Source organism: Rhamphochromis longiceps, linkage group LG20 (assembly GCF_057381845.1).
Source record: "Rhamphochromis longiceps isolate RC_006_pf linkage group LG20, R_longiceps_female_GT1.1, whole genome shotgun sequence".
NCBI classification, from domain to species: Eukaryota; Metazoa; Chordata; class Actinopteri; order Cichliformes; family Cichlidae; genus Rhamphochromis; species Rhamphochromis longiceps.
Window position 1 is genome coordinate 3,932,972 of NC_140576.1, and position 24,325 is coordinate 3,957,296.

The 24,325-nt window shown below is 40.7% G+C and overlaps 2 protein-coding genes across 4 annotated transcripts; both read left to right on the forward strand.

Annotated features, from left to right (window-relative positions):
* Positions 1-3,578: 3,578 nt before the first annotated feature.
* mmp9 (matrix metallopeptidase 9) lies at positions 3,579-7,689 on the forward strand. Its single transcript, XM_085394460.1, has 13 exons — positions 3,579-3,870; positions 4,032-4,270; positions 4,366-4,514; positions 4,618-4,746; positions 4,836-5,009; positions 5,119-5,292; positions 5,395-5,568; positions 5,653-5,808; positions 5,898-6,087; positions 6,194-6,324; positions 6,409-6,559; positions 6,664-6,767; positions 6,903-7,689. The coding sequence occupies exons 1-13, from the start codon at positions 3,733-3,735 to the stop codon at positions 7,019-7,021; spliced, it is 2,028 nt and encodes a 675-aa protein (XP_085250586.1). The 5' UTR covers positions 3,579-3,732; the 3' UTR covers positions 7,022-7,689.
* A 1,146-nt stretch (positions 7,690-8,835) lies between these two features.
* On the forward strand, positions 8,836-22,995 carry LOC146644696 (zinc finger protein 335-like). Of its 3 annotated transcripts, none has more exons than XM_085394457.1 (28): positions 8,836-9,459; positions 10,780-10,973; positions 11,096-11,372; positions 11,484-11,561; positions 14,101-15,228; positions 15,340-15,510; positions 15,668-15,838; positions 15,928-16,186; positions 16,272-16,449; positions 16,543-16,655; positions 16,762-16,780; positions 16,943-17,059; positions 17,272-17,348; positions 17,513-17,673; positions 17,778-17,998; positions 18,256-18,355; positions 18,456-18,544; positions 18,656-18,912; positions 19,042-19,156; positions 19,242-19,439; positions 19,704-19,846; positions 19,936-20,075; positions 20,254-20,351; positions 20,473-20,559; positions 21,050-21,133; positions 21,230-21,289; positions 21,932-22,037; positions 22,298-22,995. In XM_085394457.1, the coding sequence occupies exons 2-28, from the start codon at positions 10,782-10,784 to the stop codon at positions 22,417-22,419; spliced, it is 4,761 nt and encodes a 1,586-aa protein (XP_085250583.1). In that variant the 5' UTR covers positions 8,836-9,459; positions 10,780-10,781; the 3' UTR covers positions 22,420-22,995. The 3 variants fall into 3 exon arrangements, with proteins under 3 accessions (XP_085250583.1, XP_085250585.1, XP_085250584.1); XM_085394459.1 differs by lacking the exon at positions 8,836-9,459 and adding an exon at positions 9,605-9,772; XM_085394458.1 differs by lacking the exon at positions 8,836-9,459 and adding an exon at positions 9,783-10,025.
* Positions 22,996-24,325: the final 1,330 nt, after the last annotated feature.

A 24,325-nucleotide genomic window follows, 5' to 3' on the forward strand; every position in this document is an offset into this window, starting at 1 on the left:
GAACTGCTTTATTCTGCACTGAACAAAATCAGTGAACCCAAAGATATAGCAGAATATCAGGGCATGCAGTGTGCTACAATGTAGCTGGCAAGATGAGACATTTTAGACAGGTACATTTTTCAGTTCATTTGCAATAACATGGTTTAGGTTTGTTAGTAGGAGTCAGTAAAGGCAACAAATGTCATAAAATTTGGAACACTGACATTTTTCATTCTTCTTAAATCAAAGTGAGCATAACGTCAAGAAGGCCAAAGAATTCAAGCTCCGATACAGTCCCGGTAGATCAACTGCCAGCACATATAAGCTAATGGCTAATGGTTCAACTGATAAATTTCTACACATTCAACTTGCAAATGTTCCATATAATGTGCCTACAGTTGCTGGCCACCTGCAAGCCACTTTGAAACCCAGCCTCCATCTCCTTTGTGACTAACTTAATATATCTGTTTTAATACTGTACTGGAGTCCTCCCTTTTTTTCATGTATGTACTTGGAAGGTAGGGATGTGTGTCCAAAAAAAGAGCCATATCGCCAAATATAAGTGGCAGTATATTTATTTATTTACTTATTGCTATTCTGTTAAAATATGTTAAAGTATGAACTCTTTACACAGCAATGTAAAATATACACATTAAAAACAGAGTACATCCTCTTTCAGTTCTAAGGTTTTACATATCAGGACATAATATAAAAATTGGTTCTGTGCAGGTGCTAAAATTATTTAAATACTGAGATGAACAATAATGAATGGCATACTGTCTTGTGCCATATCATTAGTTATTTAACAATAACCACAACAAATGCAGAAACTGCACCATGTGACTCAATAGCTTGTAGAACCAGCTTTGCAGCAAAAGCAACTTTTCAGCTTGAAGTGATTGTTTTCAGTGATGTAATAGGATTTATCAGTCTGTCACATCATTGTGGGGGAATTTGGGCTCTTTTTTCTGTCCAGCATTGCTTCAGTTCACTGAGATTTGTGGACATCTGGTAACGCGTGGCTCTCTTAAGGTCTTGCCACACCATTCTAGTCAGGTTGAAATCTAGACATTGAGTGGGTCGTTTCAACACCTTGATTCTTTTCTTTGTCAGCCACACTGTTTTAGATTAGCTGGTGTGATTGGGACCATTGTCCTGTAGCATGACCCCGTGTGGGCCGACAGATGGTCTCATATTTGACTCTAGAATACTTTTTGTTTGTCATGAACTTAAACATTTAACATGCTAACTAAAGGTTGTAGGGTGTGAGATGTGAGTGTTGCACTGTCTGACCTTGGGTTGATTTTGGTGGGATGTATGGAAGACTTAAATGCTTTCCACTTTTCACACGATGGACATTAATGGGAAATTGTCTTAAAACTCTTCTCACATTGATAAGCAGCAGCAGTTACTTCTCAAAGATTTTTGCTGATGTCTTCCCTCTTTGGCTGCTATTTCTTAATTCCTATGAAAGCAGTACTTAGTTTCCACACAGTTTCTGCATTTTAGCCAAAACTTTTTGTTTAATACATTTTTCTCATGACGTTGTATTTAATAATTCTAATGATTCTCGTGATACTTAACCTTAGAAGTCAAAAAGTGTGCACTTTCTTTTTCATGTGACTTTAATGGAGACAGGTAAATGGCCTGGAAGTTTTACAGATATGTGAAAGATGTGGACCATTACTGCTGCTGTTCAAGGGAAAACAAAGCGAATTGCAGACATAGAATTAAAAATATGTTCTTCGTGAGAAGATAACATCATTTCTAGTGTACGTCAACAAACATTACCAAATGGCAAACAAAGGATGTATGTGTCAAAATGTATGAAGCATCACCCACACCAGGAAACCATGAATTCAGAGATGCGGAAATACATCTTCCTCAATAAACCACAGGTCCAAAATTTCAACCCTCCTCTTCAGTAATACTGTATGCACACCATTTCCTTTACCAAAAAAGGTAACCCAACATCTTTAGGTCAGAGGATGTGCATACAGTTCTTTGCATTTCCAAGTTTAAAACTCAGTCTAGTTCTATTTACAGCCAACTGATCTTATAGTCATTCACTTTACTTAGTAAAACATTATTCTCAAGTTCTTGGACAAGACATACCCTCTCTGCTTTTTACACAAGACATTTTGACTCTGCAAAACGAGTTGTTTATTTTCCTGCATCTGTGAAGGTACTAAGTAAACATGTTTGCACAGTAGAAAGGATGTGTTCACTGACAAAAAGCCCCATATCTGTAGTCTTGACCATTCATGTGAGAACAAGTGAGTCATGGCATGCTGGCTGAGACACATCCTCTCCCACCTTGATATTCACATCTCCCAAAATATCAACATTTCATGGTTCAACATTCACACAGCAGTACACATAGTTGGCATTCTCTAAAGATTAAAGATTAAAAAACAAGTTTTCCTTAAGTCATATCTGTGTTTATGTGTTTTTCAGTGATGTCTCAAATTGTTATGAAATCAATGCGTGCATGAGAACTTTATGGGAAAAATACAAAAACATTTGACGCAGTGCTTCTTGCCAAATAGGACATGTTAGTAATTGCTAATGAATTGAGTCATTCTGGGGATAAAGCAATTGAAGATGTTGCACCAGTAGTTGGCAGGCAATGATGAAGCAGTTAGTTCCCAAAAATCTGAACTGCAAAAATGTAAACTGCAAAGGAAGTAAATGTGAGTGTGTGCTGATTTCATTGTTACCATTTATGATGATACATACTAATGCTTAATGCAGCAAATACAAGAAATCATTAGGTTACTGCCTTAACAAAGCAACATTTTCTTTCCAAGTTTTCAATGCGATCCTGCGTCTGGCTTGACCTAGTTTCATGTTTCCTTTGGTTTCAAAACTTAACAAAAAGAGGAAACAAGTTGTATTTATGAAAAAAGTGGAAGCAGAAATCTTTTTATATCAATAATTTGAGCAGAAATAACAGAAGTGTCTAGCTGAGTCCCATGATGACACGATGAGTGTGTTATGCTTTAAAAATACAAATTTTTTTAAAAAAAAAACAACTTCACTGTTCAAATTTAACCTTTTGTTTATTTTTTTTGTTTAATGATGTTAATCTCTTTTGTTATTTCCTGAATGGTTTTTATGGTGTTTTGGGGTTTTTTTTTGGTGCTTTTTGAATGGCTGAAAACACATAAAACTTTCAAAGTACTTCATCATTTCCTAATTATTTTTGTGGGTATCTGGCATCATACATTATTTGTTTATTTTAATCAAAACACAAAACAAGCATTGCTGTTTACCAAAATTGGTCTTATCAGCCATTGCCAGGTAGTCATTCAGTAACACTCATTTCCAGTCTGACAAATCTACCCAAAACTACATTAGGTCAGTCACTCATTAGCTGTTATATGTAAAGCTAAAAGTGGATATTTGGAAAGTCCCTATGTTCATTCAACTAATGCAGTTTGCCAAAATGTATGTAGGAGGGATGCGGTTTTTGTGTGGGAGGGGAATAAGGTCAGGTGACTAAGAGTTTTTTGATGTATAAATACAAGGTTCCCTAACCCTTAACCAGCAGCACATCACAGCAAGACTACAGCAAGAGCCTCCAGTCAAAACGAAGAAGGGAGCCAAAGCTGCAGCAAAATCCAACATCAGAGGAGAATCATTTTGGCTTTTTTTTTTTAGTTTGTTTCTTTTGGTCTGAGTCCTTGCTGACTGCAAACTCTTAGTAAATATTTTTGTTATATTTTGCGCCAGCCTACAGTAGATCTCACCATGAGATGCTGTACTTTACTTGTGTGTTTACTTTTGGGCATAAGCACACAAAACGGATGGAGCCTTCCCCTGAAGTCCGTCTTTGTCACCTTTCCAGGAGACATTCCCAAAAACATGACTGATTCGGAGCTGGCAGAAGTAAGTATGAGGGCTATTTTATTCAGACAGAATAAAATTGCATAAGTGGGATATTTAACCAAGCTATGCAGAAAGACAGTGTAAATACAGATAAAGTTAATTTCTGCAGAAGGATTGTAACAGTAACACAGTAATGTTGGTTTGTCGTGTTCTCCTTCCAGAATTACCTAAAGAACTTCGGCTACATGAATACTGTGGAACGCAGTGGCTTCCAGTCTATGGTGTCCACCTCCAAGGCTCTGAAGAGGATGCAGAATCAGTTGGGGCTGGAGGAGACTGGGGTGCTGGATAAAGAAACCCTGGATGCTATGAAAAAACCTCGCTGCGGAGTTCCTGATGTGGCCAACTATCAAACCTTTGCAGGAGACCTCAAGTGGGACCACAAAGATGTTACTTATAGGTGAGCAAGAAAAAAAAAGTCACTGAGTTCACTATGTAAGGGGCGGACTGTGCAACGAAGTTCTGACTGTGTATGTTATTTTATCTCCTCCACAGGATCCTTAACTATTCCCCAGACATGGATAGCGCTATCATTGACGATGCTTTTGCCAGAGCGTTTAAGGTGTGGAGTGATGTGACCCCTCTGACTTTTACCCGTCTCTATGACGGCACGGCTGACATCATGATATCGTTTGGGAAAAAGGGTAATGTGCTTTACGATGGTCGTTTGATTTGTTTTATGCGCGCTGACGCAACATAGTTGCATAGAAAACCAAACACTAATGTGAAGTGCACATTTCTATTCAGACCACGGAGACCCCTACCCATTTGATGGTAAGGATGGCCTTCTAGCCCATGCCTACCCCCCTGGTGAGGGTATTCAGGGAGACGCCCACTTTGACGATGATGAGTTCTGGACCTTGGGGAAAGGAGCAGGTAATTAGAAACACCGGCAACAAGCATTTGTCTCCCCCTAGTGTTCACTTTAAATGTAATTAAATGTCCGGTCTCTTCTGTCTATATAGTTGTGAAGACTCACTTTGGAAATGCGAATGGCGCCACGTGCCACTTTCCCTTCAGCTTTGAGGGCAAATCTTACTCCACCTGCACCACACAGGGCCGCACAGACAATCTGCCATGGTGTTCCACCACAGCTGACTACGACAAGGACAAGAAATATGGCTTCTGCCCAAGTGAACGTAAGCTTGACACTGTATTCTCCAAGGCAAATCACATGTCACAGGTCACCCAGATAAGCGGATTTGCTTTTGTGACATGCTGACTTCTATTCTCTTTTCATCCTAACAGTTCTATACACTTTTGATGGAAATGCTGGTGGAGCTCCATGTGTTTTCCCTTTCACCTTTCTGGGGGAGGAGTATGACAGCTGTACCACAGAGGGCCGCAGTGATGGTTACCGCTGGTGTGCCACCACAGGCAACTTTGACCAGGATAAGAAATATGGATTCTGTCCCAGTCGTGGTGAGGGAACACATAAACCACAACACATAAATGCAGTGCAGTGCTGCCACAGTGCCTTGTTATTTTTGTTTAACTGCTGCTGTTATGTCTCTGTTTATCCAGATATAGCTGTAATTGGTGGAAATTCTGAGGGAGATCCCTGCCACTTCCCCTTTGTGTTCCTGGGTAAGGAGTATCACTCATGCACAAGTGAGGGACGAGGAGATGGCAAGCTGTGGTGCAGCACCACTGACAGCTATGATGATGACCAGAAATGGGGCTTCTGTCCTGACCAGGGTGAGCAACAAACACAAGGCAGAAAAAAAGAGGAGGTTAAAATGAATCATTAGTCATTAATAATATTTAATATATTTGTTACAGGTTATAGTCTGTTCCTGGTGGCTGCCCACGAATTTGGACATGCTCTTGGCCTGGATCACTCCAACATTAGAGAAGCTCTCATGTACCCCATGTACAGCTATGCTGAAGACTTCTCCTTGCATAGCGATGACATTAGCGGCATTCAGTATCTCTATGGTAAGCGTTTCTTCTTAGCATGTGGCATTAAAGTGTTAATGTACCTAACTTCGCAGCAATATCTCTCATGAAACTATATATTTTTTCAGGAAGTAGAACTGGCCCTGTGCCCACCCCACCTAACCCCAAACCGCCTACCGCTGAGCCCACTGAGCCCACTGATCCCACCACCACCACCACTACTGCAGTACCTGTGGATCCAACCAAAGATGCCTGCAAGCAGGACACATTTGACACCATCACTGTGATTCAAGGAGAACTACATTTCTTCAAGGATGGGTGAGCAGCTTACTCATCCTACTTTATCGCATTCTTCTTTTCCAAACAAGTAAAAACAAGATTTCCAAGCACATGAAATGTTAAATTTTGTGTGTCAATTTTATAGACATTACTGGAAGATGTCCGGGAGCAGCAATGCAGGGCCCTTTTCTATTTCTAACAAGTGGCCTGCTCTTCCAGCTGTCATCGACTCTGCCTTTGAGGATAGTCTGACCAAGAAATTGTACTTCTTCTCAGGTAATGAACCCTCATGCAATGTTTAACAGCCTGTATTAGCCAACAGTGCTGACGGTCTAATAATGATCATTTTATTGTTTACAGGGAGCAGATTCTGGGTTTACACAGGACAGAATGTTCTGGGTCCCCGCAGCATTGAGAAACTAGGCCTGCCCAACAACATTCAGAAAGTGGAGGGAGCTCTGCAGAGGGGGAAAGGCAAAGTGCTGCTCTTCAGTGGGGAGAACTTCTGGAGGTAGGTTAAAACTCAGCCTTTACAGTCCTGAATTTAAGAGAAAACTGCTACTTTTTTGCCATTTTAATGACATTTTCTCTCTTTGTTTTGTTTGATCTAAACAGGCTGGATGTGAAGGCCCAGACAATTGACAAGGGCTATCCAAAGTTTACTGATGTTGTCTTTGGTGGTATCCCCAGTGATGCTCATGATGTATTCCAGTACCAAGGTAAATAAACTACAAAATGTAAATTTTCTCTTAAGTTTAAGGGGGAAAAAAACCCCAAAACATCAGAAAAAACAGCAGTAGAGCACTTTAGGGTGTTTGCTTTAATTTATATTAACTTCATTATTTTCCTTATAGGTCACACTTACTTCTGCCGGGATCGCTTCTACTGGCGTATGAATTCCCGCAGGCAGGTGGACCGTGTTGGCTATGTCAAATATGACCTGCTCAAGTGCTCATCAGACACCCGCTACTGAATACACACATACTGAGCTGGGAGTTGTAATGTGGTGGTACCCATTTCTCCCAGCTGCTGTCTGGCAGAATGTGACAGTGTTTTTGTGTAGCACCTGCTGTGCTGATTTACGTGCTTTCTGGGATGTGAATAATTGTCTTTCAGTCATACTGGTTATAAAACATGTAGCGCCGGCCTAAAAATGTGCCAAAGTCCCAGTACACTAGAGCAAATTGCAATGTTTGGCACTGCCTTCCCTCAGTCTGATTGTCTGTGAACTGATGGTTATGGTGGCCTATAACAGAAACGTAATTATTCTTAACAGCGCTCTGGCTCAGACCCCGGAGCTGCAAAATAATTACCATGTCTGACAGGCTCAGACTATTAACAGTATTAGATTATTTTGATATTTATAGCAATATCTAACATTAATATTATTTTTGTCTCAAACTTATTTGTTTTGTACGATTATTGTGTGTGTTTTTCTGAAAATGGCTTCAGAGCCAATTACTTGCACTGGAAGACAAGGTATGTCTCCTACACATAAATTATTTAAGAGGTTTAATACATTTTGTAGGGATGCACCAAATATTTTCTTTACTGATACTGATATGATCAAAATTTGAAGTTTGCCAATAGCCGATGTTTTTGTTTTGATTGTATTGGTTTATTATTTATTCACCCTTTGTGCAAAGAAAACAAAGAACTGCCATTGTTAAAAATAACAGTTCATTACTTTATCTTTGAATATTAATCTGTTTAGCCATCAAAATTGATGTGATACAAGAGATATCATGAACTAGTATCAGTGATTGCCATCTTGTTTGTGATAGGCCAGTGGAAGTCAATGAGGCTGATATCAATCGATATTAATATGTTGCTGTATCCCTAAATGTTTCTATCAAAGTCTTGCCTATCAATGCAATAAACTTTCTGTGAAAACAATTTAACCCTGTGAGCAGTATTAATCATTCACTAAAAACACACTGAAATGCTTTGAAGACAATTCAAGACAGCTAAAACATACACAGTGAAAAGTGTACACACTTGTGTTAAAATGCCAGAAAAAATAAGAGCACAATAAATCATTTCAAAACCTTTCTTACCTTTAATGTGACATATAAACCAAACAATTCAATTTTAAAAAACAAACAAATATGTTACAGGAAAAAATATTTTTAAAAAAACTAAACAATACAATGAGCTTATTGCATAAGTGTAGACACCCTTCAAGTAATGCTTGGTTGAAGTGTCTTGAGTAAACACGCCCCCCCCCCCATCAAGACTCAGATTAACCCCAATTAAAGTTCAGCTGCCCTGGGAGGATTTTCTTGGCATTTACTCAGTTGTAAGAAAAGTCATGTTTTGTAAAGAGCTTACAAAGCATCAAAGGGATCTCACTGGTGAAAAGTATCAGTTACTACAAAAATAAAAATACAAAAATAAGGCCGGAGAAAATATGGGACAACACTGACATTGCAAAGAACTGAATGACCCCCTTAAAATTAATTCAAAGATGAAAACTGGTCAGGGAGAATTTCAAGAGACCAATAGTAACACCGAAGAAGCTGCAGAAGTAGAAGTATTGACAGAAGTGGTCAATACTTGATTTGGAGCATATCTGATTTATGAATATGAAATTTTCCTACAAGCAGCAAAAATTGAATGAAGTATGTTAGGTTTGTAATTATCATTTCCTCGGTTTTTGTCCAATATATTGCTGTACATCATTCCAAAACATTTTGACACACACACAACAAGAATAATTAATATCGAGGGTCAGTGTTTGTCCTTTATAGGAATATTGCTTTTTAGTGACACTGCCATCACAAATCAGTATTGGTAATTTATTCCATTTGACTGGTTGGAGAGACATTATGCTTGCATACAAGATTCCACACTAGAAGAGCTTGTTTATGAAAACTAGAACATTTCACAGGTAGCTTCTGTTTTATAATCACATTTAAGCAAAAATGTAACCTAACCCATCAAACATGGTAAAACATGTTTTAGAAATGTGTTCCAAATCACATCTTTGACACTGAGTAAGTTGGTTAACCATTTCGCTTTAAATGAATTAGTTTGCATTTTGAAACTTAAAGGTTTAGTGTGTACGCATATTACTCCGCACCCAATTACGTAATACGTCTTCCTCTTAAAAACAATAGTCCACCCAATGAGTAAAAACATAGCAATATCTCACGAATATTTGCAACAACGAAAAACGGTCAAGTGATTATTAGAAATAAAATGTTGAAGTTAATAAAAAAATATTATGACTGGTTAAAACAAAAAGCTCCGTTTTGAATAAAAACAATAAATAAGATCCGGTTGCACGGACAGGAAGCGAGGAGATACTCATGGTGCCCGACTAGAATGAAGCAACAATTATCGGTTAGTAACTTCTGTTCGAATTAGCGCCTCCACACCAAAGGACACCCTACTACTCGAAAATATACGGTAAGAAAAAAGAGCTGCGATTCTCCTGCCGAAGATGGAAATTGTTTTTATTTTCTTCAGGGAGAGAATTTGGGCGGTCTGCCGCAGCGGAGGCCCTCGAGGTCCCCAGTAGAGCTTTCAGAATGCCTGAATGGAAAAGTGGGTTAGTTGGTATAAAATGGCGACGCGGAGCAGGCAGGATGAAGGGCAGCTAGGCCCGTTTAAAAAAGGCTAACGCATGCTATTTTGCATCACGTAACACCCGATATGGCGACTTAGCAGCAGCATTTAGGTTATAACTGTACTGTGCTGCTCAAACACAAGTTCTATGATTGTAAGTGTCGGTTGTTAGCCCCACAAAAGCCCGACGTTAAGCGAACAGCAGTGCTGGTTAGCTATATGGAAGCTAGCCAGTTAGCTGTTTTGGTCGTGAGCAAGTTTATAAAAAACTTTGTTCCTGGGTCTTCAACAAATTATGATAGTGTGAAAATCACAAGAGTTTCTTTCGCTGAATCAAGATACCCATGAGATTTACTAAAAATTAAGAGTCAAAAGATACGATGTTAACAGAAGCAAAAGGCTTTGGGGTAAATGCTCAGAAACAAACTCACTTGCACGTAATCCCTTTTAGTAAACTGTGTAACAATATCAAGCACTGCAGTGGTTGCTGCAGTGGAAAGCTACTACAGTACACATGATCTGAACATAGTCTGCTATAACAAATGAAGTCATATTTAACTCTAACCAGTAAAGAAGTATAAAGTTTATGAAAACTGACAATCTATCGGAACTACACCTAAGTAAACTATTAGTGTGCACTGCTCAGTTTGGTCTTTCCAACTAAATGCAAACTATAGAGAGTTCAATCTGACCTTGGAAACAGAGAAGTGACCACAAAACCTTCAGAGGTCATTTAGAGTTGGCTCTGATTGACAGGAGTTAGGCAGTATACAAGTTATGATCCACTGCAACAGCCTTATTCAGCAAATACACTCTTACTTAAATACAGTTGATTAAGTTAGACAATTTTTTTTCAGCCCCTAATGTCCGCAGGTCTTACTGGTTTTAAAGTTATGAAATACGTTGCTGTTTAACTCCATATAACATAGCTTAGAGTGTCTAAATTTTAAAAACAAATAGTGATCTTCCTTCGTACTTAAACTATGTGCAAGTTGCATATATCTATATATACAGCACTTGTATGGATATTCAAGGTATGTTTAAGAGATGACACCTTAGATTTACAGTACAGTAGTATGGTAGTGTAGATCTATTTTGTTTGGAAAATAGAAATAGGTGGAGTGGTTTGGTTAATTTTTTTTGTTTAATTCTTGTGGATAGTTATGGATTTGGAGGAGAATGAGGTGGAGAGCAGCAGTGATGCAGGTCCCTCAGGGATGGAGGAGCCATCTGAAAGTGGCATGGGAATGGAGTCATCAGAGGCGATGTCTGCAGACAGCAGTGATGCTGCTGCTTCTCATGCACAGGCCCCAGAGTCTGACTGCCATGTTGGACAGAGCTCGGAGGGACTTGTGGTAAGTTAAAAATACAGTGTGGTTAAACAAAACAAAATAAAACAAAAAAAACAACAGCGATGAATGTAGCTTTTTAATCTGTAAGTTTCCAGATGTCATCCTTTCTTTCCCTCACTCTTAAGGTGTTCATCCCAGAAACAAGCTCTAGCACAGATGTCAGAGTTTCATCGGTCCATCTTCCAGACTCCTCTTCAGTGGCCCAGTCCACCAGTGTGTCCAGTGTCTCCACGGTGACTCAGTCGGTGCTTGTGTCTGAGTCAGCTCAAGTGCTGGTCCACTCGAGTGCTGTCTCTGAAGGGGCTATGATGGTTTCTGACTCAACTGCTTCTACCTCATCAGATCTGGGGTCTGCCATTGACAAGATCATAGAATCCACCATCGGCCCCGATATCATGAATGGTATATGTTTTTAATGACTCTTCGTTTTCCATCATGTCCTGACAAGAGAACGATGAACTTGTCTTATGTTGAAAACTTTATGGCATGAGATTTTATATCTTTTTCTTTTAGGTTGTATAGCTGTGACCAGTGCAGAAGATGGGGGTGCAGAAACAACCCAGTATCTAATACTACAAGGTCCAGATGACGGTAAGTGGGGTGTTCCTGCTAACTTATCATCTTTCTCTTATCATGAGAAAAACAAAGCCCCAGACAAAGACAATAAAAACCTGGCCTGAAGGAGCCCTTTCTCAACTGCAGGACTGCTTCTCAACAACTGTATGGGATTTATTCTCCAGCCACAACCTCCAGGAGTACACGGACACTGTACTCTCGTACATCAGGAACTGTGTTGACAATGTCACTGTCAACAAAAGGGTCAGGGTGTTTCCAAATCAAAAACCCTGGATGAATAGCGAAGTGCAATCCCTCCTAAAAAGCCGCAACACTGCCTTCAAGTCAGGGGACAGGGCTGCGTATAGGGCGGCCAGGGCAGACCTGAGTAGAGGCATCAGGAAAGCTAAGGCTGCCTATAGGAGGAGGATTGAAGATCACTTTGCTGACAACGACCCCAGAAAAATGTGGCAGGGGATCAATCACATTATCAAGCAATAACCAGGCAACATCTAGGACTGATGCCTCACTGGCTGAGGATCTAAACCGTTTCTTCGCCTGCTTTGAGACGACCAAGCCCTCAGCTGCCACACCACTTCCACCCGCCCCCAGCACTGGCACACTAACACTTAGGGAGCACCAAGTGAGGTGTGTTCTAAGGTCAGTGAATCCCAGGAAGGCGGCAGGTCCTGATGGAATACATGGAAAGGTTCTCAGAGCATGTGCTGACAAACTGACCGGAGTCTTCACTAAAATCTTCAACCTTTCCTTGTCATCAAACACCGTCCCGCCCTGCCTCAAAACCTCCACCATCATCCCCATCGCCAAGAAGACAGCTGTGGCCAGCCCAAATGACTACAGGCCTGTGGCACTTACGCCTGTAGTGATGAAGTGCTTTGAGAGACTGGTCTGTCAGCACATCAGGGCCGGTCTGCCTCCCACTCTGGACCCCCACCAATTTGCCTACAGGACAAATCGTTCCACCGAGGACGCTATCACCATAGCGCTCCACACTGCGCTGAGTCACCTGGAGCACCGAGGAAGCTATGTGAGAATGCTCTTTCTGGACTTCAGCTCAGCATTCAATCATATCATCCCGGAGATCCTGGTCCAGAAACTGTCTCACCTGGGACTCTCCACCCCCATCTGCCTCTGGATCAAGGACTTCCTGACAAATAGACCACAGTCTGTCAGACTCGGCCTCCACCGGTCCAGCACCATCACACTCAGCACCGGGTCTCCACAAGGATGTGTTTTGAGTCCCCTCCTGTTTACGCTCTACACATCCGACTGCTCCCCTACCCATCTCTCAAACACCATCATAAAGTTCGCGGATGACACCACAGTGGTTGGACTCATCTCAAGGGGGGATGAGTCGGACTACAGAGATGAGGTCAACAGACTGACTGAGTGGTGTTCAGTTAACAACCTCCAACTGAACACCACGAAAACTAAAGAACTTATCTTGGACTTCAGGAAGGGCAGAGCAGACCCGGTCCCACTCTACATCCACGGGAGCTGTGTGGAGAGGGTACACTCCATGAGGTTTCTGGGCGTGCAGATATCTGATGACCTCTCCTGGACTGCAAATACTACAGCGGTGGTTAAAAAGGCCCAGCAGCGTCTCCACTTTCTGAGAGTGCTCAGGAGGACCAACCTGGAGGAGAGGCTGCTGGTGACATTTTACAGAGCCACCATAGAGAGCATCCTAACGTACGGCATAACAACATGGTATGCAGGGTGCTCAGCTGCAGACAGGAAAGTACTGCAGAGGGTCATCAACACAGCCCAGAAGATCACTGGCTGCTCTCTGCCCAGCCTGGAGGTCACTACAAACTCTCGGTACCTCAGCAGAGCTGGCAATATCATCAAGGACCACTCTCACCCCAGCAACCAACTGTTTGAACTATTACCGTCAGGCCGACGGTACAGGTCACATAAAACCAGGACAAACAGATTCAGGGATAGCTTCTTTCCCAGAGCTATCACCGTAGTAAATAAGCACAAAAACAATTGAACCTATTCCATACCGTCACTGTCATTATATTATGCTGCTATTCATACTGTCATTATATTAATGCTGCTATCCTGTATATATTGTACATACTATTGTTTGAGTACTTACGATTGTTTTTTTTGTACTTTTTATATTTTACGTTTATATTTATTATTGAAACTTGCACCAAGGGAGTGGCACTCCAATTTCGTTGTACTCTGTACAATGACAATAAAGGCTATTCTATTCTATTCTATTCTATTCTATTCTATTCTATTCTATTCTATTCTATTCTATCTTTCAATTGGCCAGAATAATTTAAAATAATAATTCTGATAAATGACTCTTATATGTTTTATATTTGTTTACAGTGCTTGTAAATGTCATGTATGTATGAATTGAATGCTTTAATTTGATCTTTATCCACTAGCAAAATAATTTTTACATTAGAAATGTGTTTATATTTTAAAGCAATATACATTTATATTGTTATACTTAAAATCTGTTTAGGCTGATGACAACAAAGTTAAACAAAGTTCAGGAATATTTTTTTAATCATTTCCTTGTTTATTGGTGCAGGTGCTCCTATGGTAGCTCAGATGTCATCTTCTGCCCTGTCCAATCGTATAGCAATAGAAGCTCTTGCCGAAGGTCCCACATCCACCTGTCTTGACCAGAGAGACCTGCAAGGCAATGTTGAGCCTGACCAGCCCGATGATCAGCCTGGACATTCAGGTTACTTAGAAGACAGCAGCAGCCAGCCTGACCAGCCACAGCACTCCCACCCCTCCCAGTACATGGACTGCAGTGCAGATGGTCCAGACCAGACAGAGGAATCTTCATCTTCCTATGTGGAGTGTTCAGGCGAGGAACCTGACCAGACACGCTCCCGTTCAGGCTTCCCTGACTATAGTGGGAATAACAGTGACCAGGATCTGCCTGGTTATGTGGGGTGCAGTGGAGCTGACTCAAATCCTACCAGCCGAAGTCACTATGTGGTGGAGTGCAGTGCTGGGTATCCTGGGCGTGCAGTGGATGACGGGGAGCGGCCACATCATTCACGCAGTTACATTGACAGTAGTGCAGATCACCGGACTCAGACAAGTCGTCAGTATGCGGCTGAGTATGGTGGGGAATGTGTTGTAGCTGCAGACTCTGAGCAGCCAGGTTGTTCTCGTTACCAAGCGGAGGACGACGACGATGATGAAGATGATGATGAGAACCAGGATCCAGATCAGCCACAGCACTCTCAACAGCAGCCCCAGCACTCCTGTTATATGGAGAGCAGCAATGGCCCAGAGGCTTCTCTCTATACTGACGACAGTTCCTCTTCAGACCATCCTCTGGCAGACACGGCAGGTTCAGGTGGGCTTCCAGAGGCACTGGAAGGCAGCGAGAGCCAGCCGGGCCCATTCATCAGCAGCAGTGGGACCTATACCTCTAATGCAGAACCTGAGCTGGCCCAGCACTGCTCACCCAGCAAAGAGGAGCCCCAAGGCTCTCAGGATGAAGCTGGGCTCGGCAGGGACATGGAGACATCAACTGTAGCAGAAGGCTCTGGAGAACGACCACCAAACCTGGCTGAGTTAGAGGAAATGATGGAGGTAGTGATCGTGCAGCAGTTCAAGTGTAAAATGTGTCCATACAAGAGTGCCTCCAAAGATACTCTTATCAACCACATGAGAGACAAACACTTCAAACCTGCAGGTAAGCTAGCAGAATAATAGCCATGACATTGTTATCTCACCAAGCTTGGTAGTATATAGATAAAATGTCTTTTCTTTTTTTTTTCCTTTTTTTTTCTTTTTACAATTTTAGGGGAAATGCCAAAGAAGCGTAAACGTGGACGACCTCCTAAAAGTGAGACCTTAGCCCGTCAAAAGGCAGAGAGGGAGGAGGCAGCAAAGATGAAGGCTGCAGAGTCCCAGCAAGCAGCAGAAGAAGAGGAGGATGACGTTGTGGATGATGGTGCTATTGATGATCCTGAAAGTTAGTGAAAAAGACATAGATGTAATATGCAAATTTCTGTCTTTGAATAGATTATAACATTAATACTTTTCTTGTTAATGAGCATTTACTCAATCACATAGCTCTCACTGTCATTTCCACTTATCCCTCACACTGATTAAAAATAATCTGTCTCCAGAGGACAGCGACTACAACCCAGCTGATGAAGATTCCAAAGGAAGACCACCTGCCATTCTGAAAAAGTCAGCAACTCCCACTTCCTCCTCCTCTTCTCCTCAAGGGCGTCCCCGACGTAAAGCTGGCCGTCCAAGGAAGTACTCAGTTGTAGATGAAGGCTACAGCAGCAAAGGTGAGTTTTCAGCCTATCACTGCGAGCCTAGAGAGCCTACATGCAAAACCTTAGGCAAATATATTCTCCTTTTTCCGCTTTTGTTGCAGAAGCAGAAAGTATTGCTAAGAAGCCTAGGGTTTGTTCGGATGCTAATGAGTCTGAAGAGGCAAGCTCTTCAGGCCTAGACAATAGTGCACCCACGGTGACTGATGGAGATGCACCTGAGGCAGTAATTAGCCAGTCAGACTCTGAGAACAAAGATCCTTCATCCAACCAACGGACGGAGGTGGAGTACTTCCCAAGAAAACGTGGCAGACCATCCCGGCGCTTCCTTCGCAAGAAATATAAGAAGTATATGAATCGGAAGTAAGTCTTTTTAACATTTTATTATAAATTCCATTAAAATATTTTAGAATGCACTAATTTCTTCTTTCTCTTTGTTATCTCCCAGTCGGCACTACAAATCTCTCAAACCACTGCTGAGACCTCACAACTGCTACATCTGTGGGTCACGTTTCCTCACTCTAGAAGACCTGCGCTTCCACATCGACTCACATGAAGGCAATGATCCGGAGCTCTTCAAGTGCCTGCAGTGCAACTATCGCTGCAAGCGCTGGTCCTCGCTCAAGGTCAGTTGCAATAAAACAGATCACAACACACTCAAGTTAACCTCAGTTTATTTGCATGTTTCCACAGTTTCCTAAAACATTTTTTTTTTACAGGAGCACATGTTCAACCACGAGGGCACCAAGCCATTCAAATGTGAGGAGTGTGATTACACAAGCGTGTACAAGAAAGATGTTATTCGGCATTCGGCAGTCCACAACAAAGAGCGGTATGAGCGTCGCAACTGTGGTCAAACTCAGTTATTCCTGAAAAAGAACATGTTCATAAAGTTTTCTGTTGATGATATAACTGATTATTTCTCTTTCCTCTTGCAGGAAAAGGAAGACAGAGTCGGTAAGAATTTATATTTGAATGCCATCTACAATACTTATTGGCATATATGTGGTTTAAGAATAATTCTACAAAATAATCTGACAGAATTTCAGTTTCTGTTGTTTGCTGGTTGCTACTTACTGTAAGAGGTCAGCATTGTGATTTTTAGTCTGATTATTGCAGGTGCCGAAGGCGTCGGAGTTCCCCTGCCCTGTGTGTCACAGGGTGTATCCCATGCAAAAGAGACTTACTCAGCACTTAAAAACCCACAGCTCAGAGAAACCACACATGTGCGATAAGGTCAGAAAGAGGATTATGCAGTTCAAGAACTATTCTTTTCATATTCTTATCATTTTAAATTAAATATGGCAACTCAAACAAACAAAAAAGAGGGTAATCTCACTATCTCACAGAGGTGTGTCACCAGTACTAATGAATATTCTCTCCTGCTTTCTTCTTCCACTAGGAAGTTTGCTTACTTTCTTGTTTAAGATGCCTTTCTGTCTTTGCAGTGTGGAAAATCCTTCAAGAAGCGTTACACTTTCAAAATGCACCTCCTAACCCACATCCAGAGTCTTGAGGACAACAAGTCAGTACTCAGACTTCTATTCCTCCTCTTTTACTCTGTCATCTACCAGTCAGTCTTCTTTTAAAAACAAGGCTATCACAATAGTTAATAGTTTTTGGTCGAATAAGTAATTTAGGTGTGAGTGTGATATCATAACTAATGCCCCTCTGGTGTTAATGTGACAGGTTCAAATGTGAGTTTTGTGACTACACTTGTGACAACAAGAAGCTGCTGCTCAACCATCAGCTGTCCCACACCAACGACAGGCCTTTTAAGTGCGACTACTGTAAATACTCTACTTCCAAAGAGGAGTTTCTCGTCTCCCATCTGGCCATCAAACACACAGGTCAGTGCAGCAGAAAGACAATAACGCTAAATTTAAACAGCTTGAGTTTAAATTCACCTATTGAATTCACTTATTGATGTTGTGTGTTTTTTAAATTTCTCCAGGCGAGAAGCCTTTCTCCTGTGATATGTGTCACTTCATGACTAAGCACAGGAAGAACCTGCGCCTTCATGTGCAGTGTCGCCACGCTGAGGCATTTGAAGAGTGGTCTTTGGCTCACCCTGAAGAGCCTGTAAAGACGCGGCGCAGACCTTTCTTCACCCTGCAGCAAATAGAAGAGTTGAAACAGCAACATGAAGACACACAGAGCTTGCAGAACACTATTGTAAGTTTGATTTGTTGTTATCTTGTGTTACTTTTATGCCAATGGGGGGTGAGAAGGGAAAAAAACATGAAAATAACAAAATAATGAGATTGTATGTTGTTGTTTTTTTTTTTTTTTTTTTTGTAAATGTCCATATGCATGAAAATTCAGCAATTTGCAAAATTTAGAAATATTATTTACTCTTAAAGAATAACCATAGTTTTTGTTTTATTTTTTCTTTCTGTCTTTATTTCTTTTTTTTAACATGATCTTATTAGGTCACTGTGGATTCTGCAACACTGCAAGCCATGCAGGGCATGGAAAACGCCTCAGTGTCCCAGGACGCTTTGGGAAACACCACGATCATCTATGAACAAGGTCAGTAAGGATTTCTCTGAAAACATATTAAATATTTATGGTGTTATATATATAACCTGAATGACAAGCTCTGAACTTTTCTCCATGTGCTTCTCCTCAGCTGAATCCAGCGACCTATCTGCTCAGAATGCCCTGGACCTACTGCTGAATATGAGCAATGCACGGGAGCTGGTTGGGAACTCCTTACAGGTCAGCTCATCAAAATTTCAGAACGGTTACATGAAAGATAGCATTGTATTCTATAAAATAAATGAACAAAAAAATAATAACAGTAAAATATATCTTGATTGTTTTTCTCAGGTAGCAGTGCTGAAGTCAGATGGAAAAGCTTTGGAGAAGGGAACATGGAGCACGGTGACAGCAGCGTCCGGTCAGGCCCAAAAGATCTTGACCTTCCATGTTTCTGAGAATGGCGAGACAGTGCTACAAGAGGCCTACGAGGCTGCCACCTCTGAAACAGGCGAGCTTACCCACATCGCCATTGAAGGCTATGAGGGGGGAGGGGACTTCAGTGTGGTGGAGCAGGCAGCTGAAGAAATCCGTAGTCCTGGATATAGGTAACATAGCACACACAGTCCAATTTGTAGCTTATGTTCAAATATTTCATAAGCAAGAGATTACTTTCATATTAAGGACATTTTGGTGTCTCAGCAGTTTCTAATCTTATTAAACTGCTTTCTTTTCAGTAATGTGGAGTCTAGCCCTTCTCAAGCTTTAGAGGTTTCTGGGTCAGAGAGCTTGAAAAGTGACAAGTATTATCTTACATCAGCACTGGCTGATGGTGTATTGCAACAAGTGGAGGTAACTAGCAAGTGTAGTTTATACCATAAACAGATTTACTATCTCTGTCTTCCACTCGTTGACTGTGTTGTCTGTTCTCCGTTAGCTGAGCAGCGAAGCTCCAGCTTCTCCCTCTGCAGTGGGCTCTCCCAGTCTCACTACCAAGAGGTTTTCCTGTCGAATCTGCATGGAGTCTTTCCATGGACGCTCGGACATGGAGAACCACAAGAGGGCGCACGTGGATGCCAATACTTTTAAGTGTCCTGACTGTGACTTCACCTCCACCTCCTGGCCTGAGGTCAAGGTGAGTCCTTCCAAACCCCAGATTTATCAGTGGAAAGTTGGCAAACGTTAGCTAGATTTTTCCACTGGAGGCAGTGAGGACAATTAAAATTGATAAACAGCTTCATATTAATATAAATGGGGGAAAAAAACAATAATTGAGAGGTGTACACCCCCATATTCATTTAGTTTGACATTTATACTCTGAGCCATTTTAATGACATTTGAAAAACATCTCCTAACTTTTGCTCCTTTGAATTGTGATTAACGTTCTGTTTTGTGTTAGACCCACATGGGACAGCACTCCTACCTGCGTCCTCACAAGTGTCCAAACTGCAGCTTTGCCTCCAAGAACAAGAAAGACCTACGCAGACACATGATGACGCACACCAATGAGAAACCATTTTCTTGCAAACTTTGTGGACAAAGGTGGGAGCATCTAACACATCTGTATTCATTAGGCATTAGAGGTACAGAACAGCTATTAATGTGAGTGATTTTTGTTTTTTTTAACTCAGGTTTAACCGCAATGGCCATCTGAAGTTTCACATGGAGCGTCTTCACAATCAGGATAATCCTGCTCGCAAAAGTCGAACTACTGCGTCTCAGCAAACTATAATAGTTAACAGCGATGAGGAGGCATTAGCCACACTACAGTGTAAGAAACACAGGATCATACAAGCCAAGACTTACAGTTTGTGCTTAAAAGTAATAATAACAGTAAACGTAAAGGTGTCAGTGGTCAAAAGTCCATAAACAGAGGCCTCAGTGTAAAACAGATAAAAAATGAACACAAAGTTAATATATTTTAATGTGTGTATGTGTGTGTACATCAGCCCTGCAGGGACATCAGGCAGTGATCACTCCCGAGCGGCTGCAGGCTCTAGGACAGGAGCACATCATTGTAGCTCAGGAACAAGCACTGTCAGACCAGGTAACAGCTCTCACACAGTACAGCCTATATGTATGTAATGTACTCTCCAAAATGGATTGATTTTGCACGTGTAACTGCTAAACATTTGATAAATAAGAACCCTTAAATGTGCATTAATCAGGAGGAAGGTGCATACATCCAGCAGATAACCACCATAGACGGTCAGACGGTCCAGCATCTGATGACGGGAGACAACCAGGTGACTGAGGTGAGTTCCATTTTAATCATTCTACCGCTGTGCATGTAAAATGCGTATGCATTAAAATTTTAAGAAACGTGATTTTAAAGTATTTTAATGTATATTTTTTGCTTAAACTTATTGTATAACGTGTTTGTATGGCCACCCTTGCTTTTGACTCATGGGTGTCAGTTTATCTCACTTGGTTGAGGTTCAGGGTTTAATTTTGACCCAGTGCCCTTTGCCTTGTGTCTTCCTCCATTATATTTCCCCACTTACCTGTCTGAAAAGCTTTGTTGTCCTATAAAATAAAGGCACAAAAAAAAATGTTTGTACAAAAAGAAGGTCTGATTCTGGCTCCATGCATCAAGATAAATTTGGGGCCTCAGAGGTGGTTTATAGTCTTGTGTGTGATAGAACACAATAATCATGAAAGTGCCTAAGGCTTCTTTGTGGTATTGTATAATCAGTATCAATGTTAGATTTAATCTCACCTTATTTGTCCCATGTTCACTTTCAGGTCCAGTATATCATCTCACAGGATGGAGTTCAACACTTACTTCCTCAAGAGTATGTAGTAGTAGCTGATGGCAACCACATACAGGTAAGTGTTTGACTGCCTAAACGGTGCATATATATGCAGTATTTAATAGTGAGGATATCTGTCTCATTTGTAACTGGTTCTGTGACTGGCCCTCAGATGCCAGACGGACAGATAATCCAGTACGAACATGACAGAACCATTGTCCAGGAGCAACAGGTGAGACAGGTCTAAGATCTAAAACATGCTGAATGGACCTCTGTGTAGGATGGAGTGGGAGCTGTTTGGAGAAATCCAATAAAGTATTCACAATCTTGTTCTCAGTGTGTAATCATCTGTACATCCAAATTTAGAAGCTTTTGTATTTTTAAATTGAAGTGATGGGAACCAGTATCTAACTGGTTACATTGAGCAACTTCACAACTAGTGCAACTGAATCATATACATGGAATTGTCTATAAAGTTAAGTCAAACTTTATAGACAAATGAAATGTCATTATGTCCAAACATAACTCAAATTTAAAAACAAATATAAAAGAGATTATTTAGTCATTTTGGTTTGTGAGCTCAAACTGTTTTGTGTGTATTGTATATGAGTGTAAACTTGTATATAGTTAAACATGTATATTATCTGATTACATGCCAAACTCTGAACATTGATTTGCAAATTGGGCGGGAACAAATAAGTGTAAACTTCATCCTACTCCTTTTCAAGCATAATAATTGTGTGGGATTCAGAGATATTCATGACAACTTGATGTCTTTATCTTGGTTTTTTTGTGTGTGTGTTTACAAAGTTTTTGTTCTTGTAACTCAGTTATTTTCACGTTTGAAATAAACTCTATTCTGTTCTATTTGTAGATTGCTGTAAGTCACGACGGTCAGATCCAGTACCTACCTGTCAGCTCTGATCAACAAATCGTGAATGCTGAAGATCTGGAGGCTGCTGCCCACTCTGCTGTCACAGGTTGGCTCTTATGAGAGTGCTCAGTTGATGTTCAGTTCCAAGTTTTTGGATTTTATGAATTTCTTATAATTTTGTCCCAAATATATGATAAGGTTTCTTCAGGAAAGCCAGTAAGTAATTCCTTAAATGCAGACATTTTTGAAAGTGATAAACAAACATCATCAGTAGGTTTAAAACTTGCCAAAATATAATTTATTTCTAATATTAGCTTCAGTATAAATAAAGCTGAAAAGTATGAACTCTGATCTTTGTTCCTGCAGCCGTAGCAGACGCAGCCATGACACAGACCCAGACAGTCTACACTGAGGCTACACCTGAGCAACTGGAAGAGCTGCAGCAACAGGGCATCCACTATGATGTCATTACTTTCTCCAATGAATAGAGATACAAGTGCACCAAGAGGAGGACCAATACAAACCACTATGAGCTAACAGAACAGTGACCTCAACTTATTTATGCATCTAGCTGGCAGTGAAGTGAAAAAAGGCCTTATCTCCTGCCCAGCATCACCTGCTCGGGGCGGCTGCATCAGTCAAGATCAACAGCTTCTTGTAAATTTCAATTATTGTACGCAGTGCTTCTAATTTATTCATAGGTACTGGAACGTTGGGCTCTTCTCTAATTATTCAAACCGAATTGTGTACATGTGCCCCAACAGCTCCCATTTGCAAGACAATGTTATTAAAAATGATAAAATGGCTTATTTCATGTTATTGAAACTGTCCTAATGAACATTTTAGTTTTTGAATGGAATGAAATGAAAAGGCACGCTTTATTTTTGATGTGTAATCAGATAAGTTAATTAATAAAATGCCACAATATTGTTTTTACATAATATTATGTACATACATTTCGCATGTGTCTTCTGTTGTGCAAAGGAAGACATGTTTTGATTTGATGAGTATAAAGTGTTTAATATGTTCAAAGCTGACACCAAATAAATCACTTTATACATGTATGTAATCCTTAATGTGTCTGCTCAGAATTATTTCATCTTGTCCGTATCTGCTTTAACATATCCCATCTATATAAATGCAATCATTGGCCACTCTATTAGGTACACCTTGCTAGTACAGGGTTGGATCCCTTTGCTGATTTTATTCTTCATAGCATGGATTCAACAAGGTGCTGGAAAAATTTGAAATTTTCTCCTTGTTGACAGGATCGCATCGCATGGTTGTTGCACATCTGTGATGTAAATCTGTTCCATGACATTCCAAAGGTGCTCTATTGGACTGGGATCTGGTGACTGTAGAGGTCATCTGAGTGCAGTGAGCATGTTGTTATGTTCAAGAACCTTGGGCATGATTTGAGCTTTGTGACAAGTTATGTAGCTTCGTGCTGAGTGTATGTAATATGTTGTATAACAATGCTAACTTATCACATTGGACATATCTATATTGAAAACGCGTCCTGTAGCTTAATACTGGCCCCATCCTTGAACTGCATGAAAATCATATGTTTACACATTGATTTAAATTTCTGGATATTTGGACATTGTTCGTCCTTAGCCGCTAATCCACTCCACAATTTAACCACGCACACAGACACACAAACTTTTCCTATCAGTTAATTTTGGAGTTGCTACAAAGTTTGTAGCAACTCCAAAATTAACCGATGAAAATAGTACATAGGTTAAAGTACCACATGATGTACTGTCAGTGAAAGCTGCACTTGTTTTATTGATAAAGTTAAAGAAAAAAGTCAAAGGCATTAATCATCCATGTAACTGTGTCACTATAAAACACTTTAAAACAGGCTTTAAACATGAGCTTTTCAAGAATTTGCGTCACTTAAAGCACATTATGTCAGTTTGTTTAAGAAGCAGGGTTGCAGCCATTTCATTATGATGTCACTCTCAAAGATCACAGAGCAGATCACATAGCATTTGTAGAATCAAGAGATCTGGTACAAAGACGTGCATGTGGTGTCTTATTGCACCCCAAAATGATATGTGGCGGGATCTTTTAGTGGTTTTTGTACAGCGGATCAGTTAATTTGTGCGTGCATACCACCCCAAATGTACATTGCATTCAAGAAAGACCTCAACTGTTACTGGAACATATGGCTCAGCTAAAATGCAGGTCCAGGTTTACAGGCCAGCTGTATTTCTGCTACGTGCACATGGAATTGACACTTCATTGCATATACATTTGCCTCCCGTTCCTTTTGTTGTTTTAGGTTAATACTTTAAAAGGTGATTTAAAAAAATTAAATAACGTGAGAGTTATGTCAGGTGGAATTGTATGTGTGTGAAAGCTGTACATTTCTCCTCAAATCAATGTTTT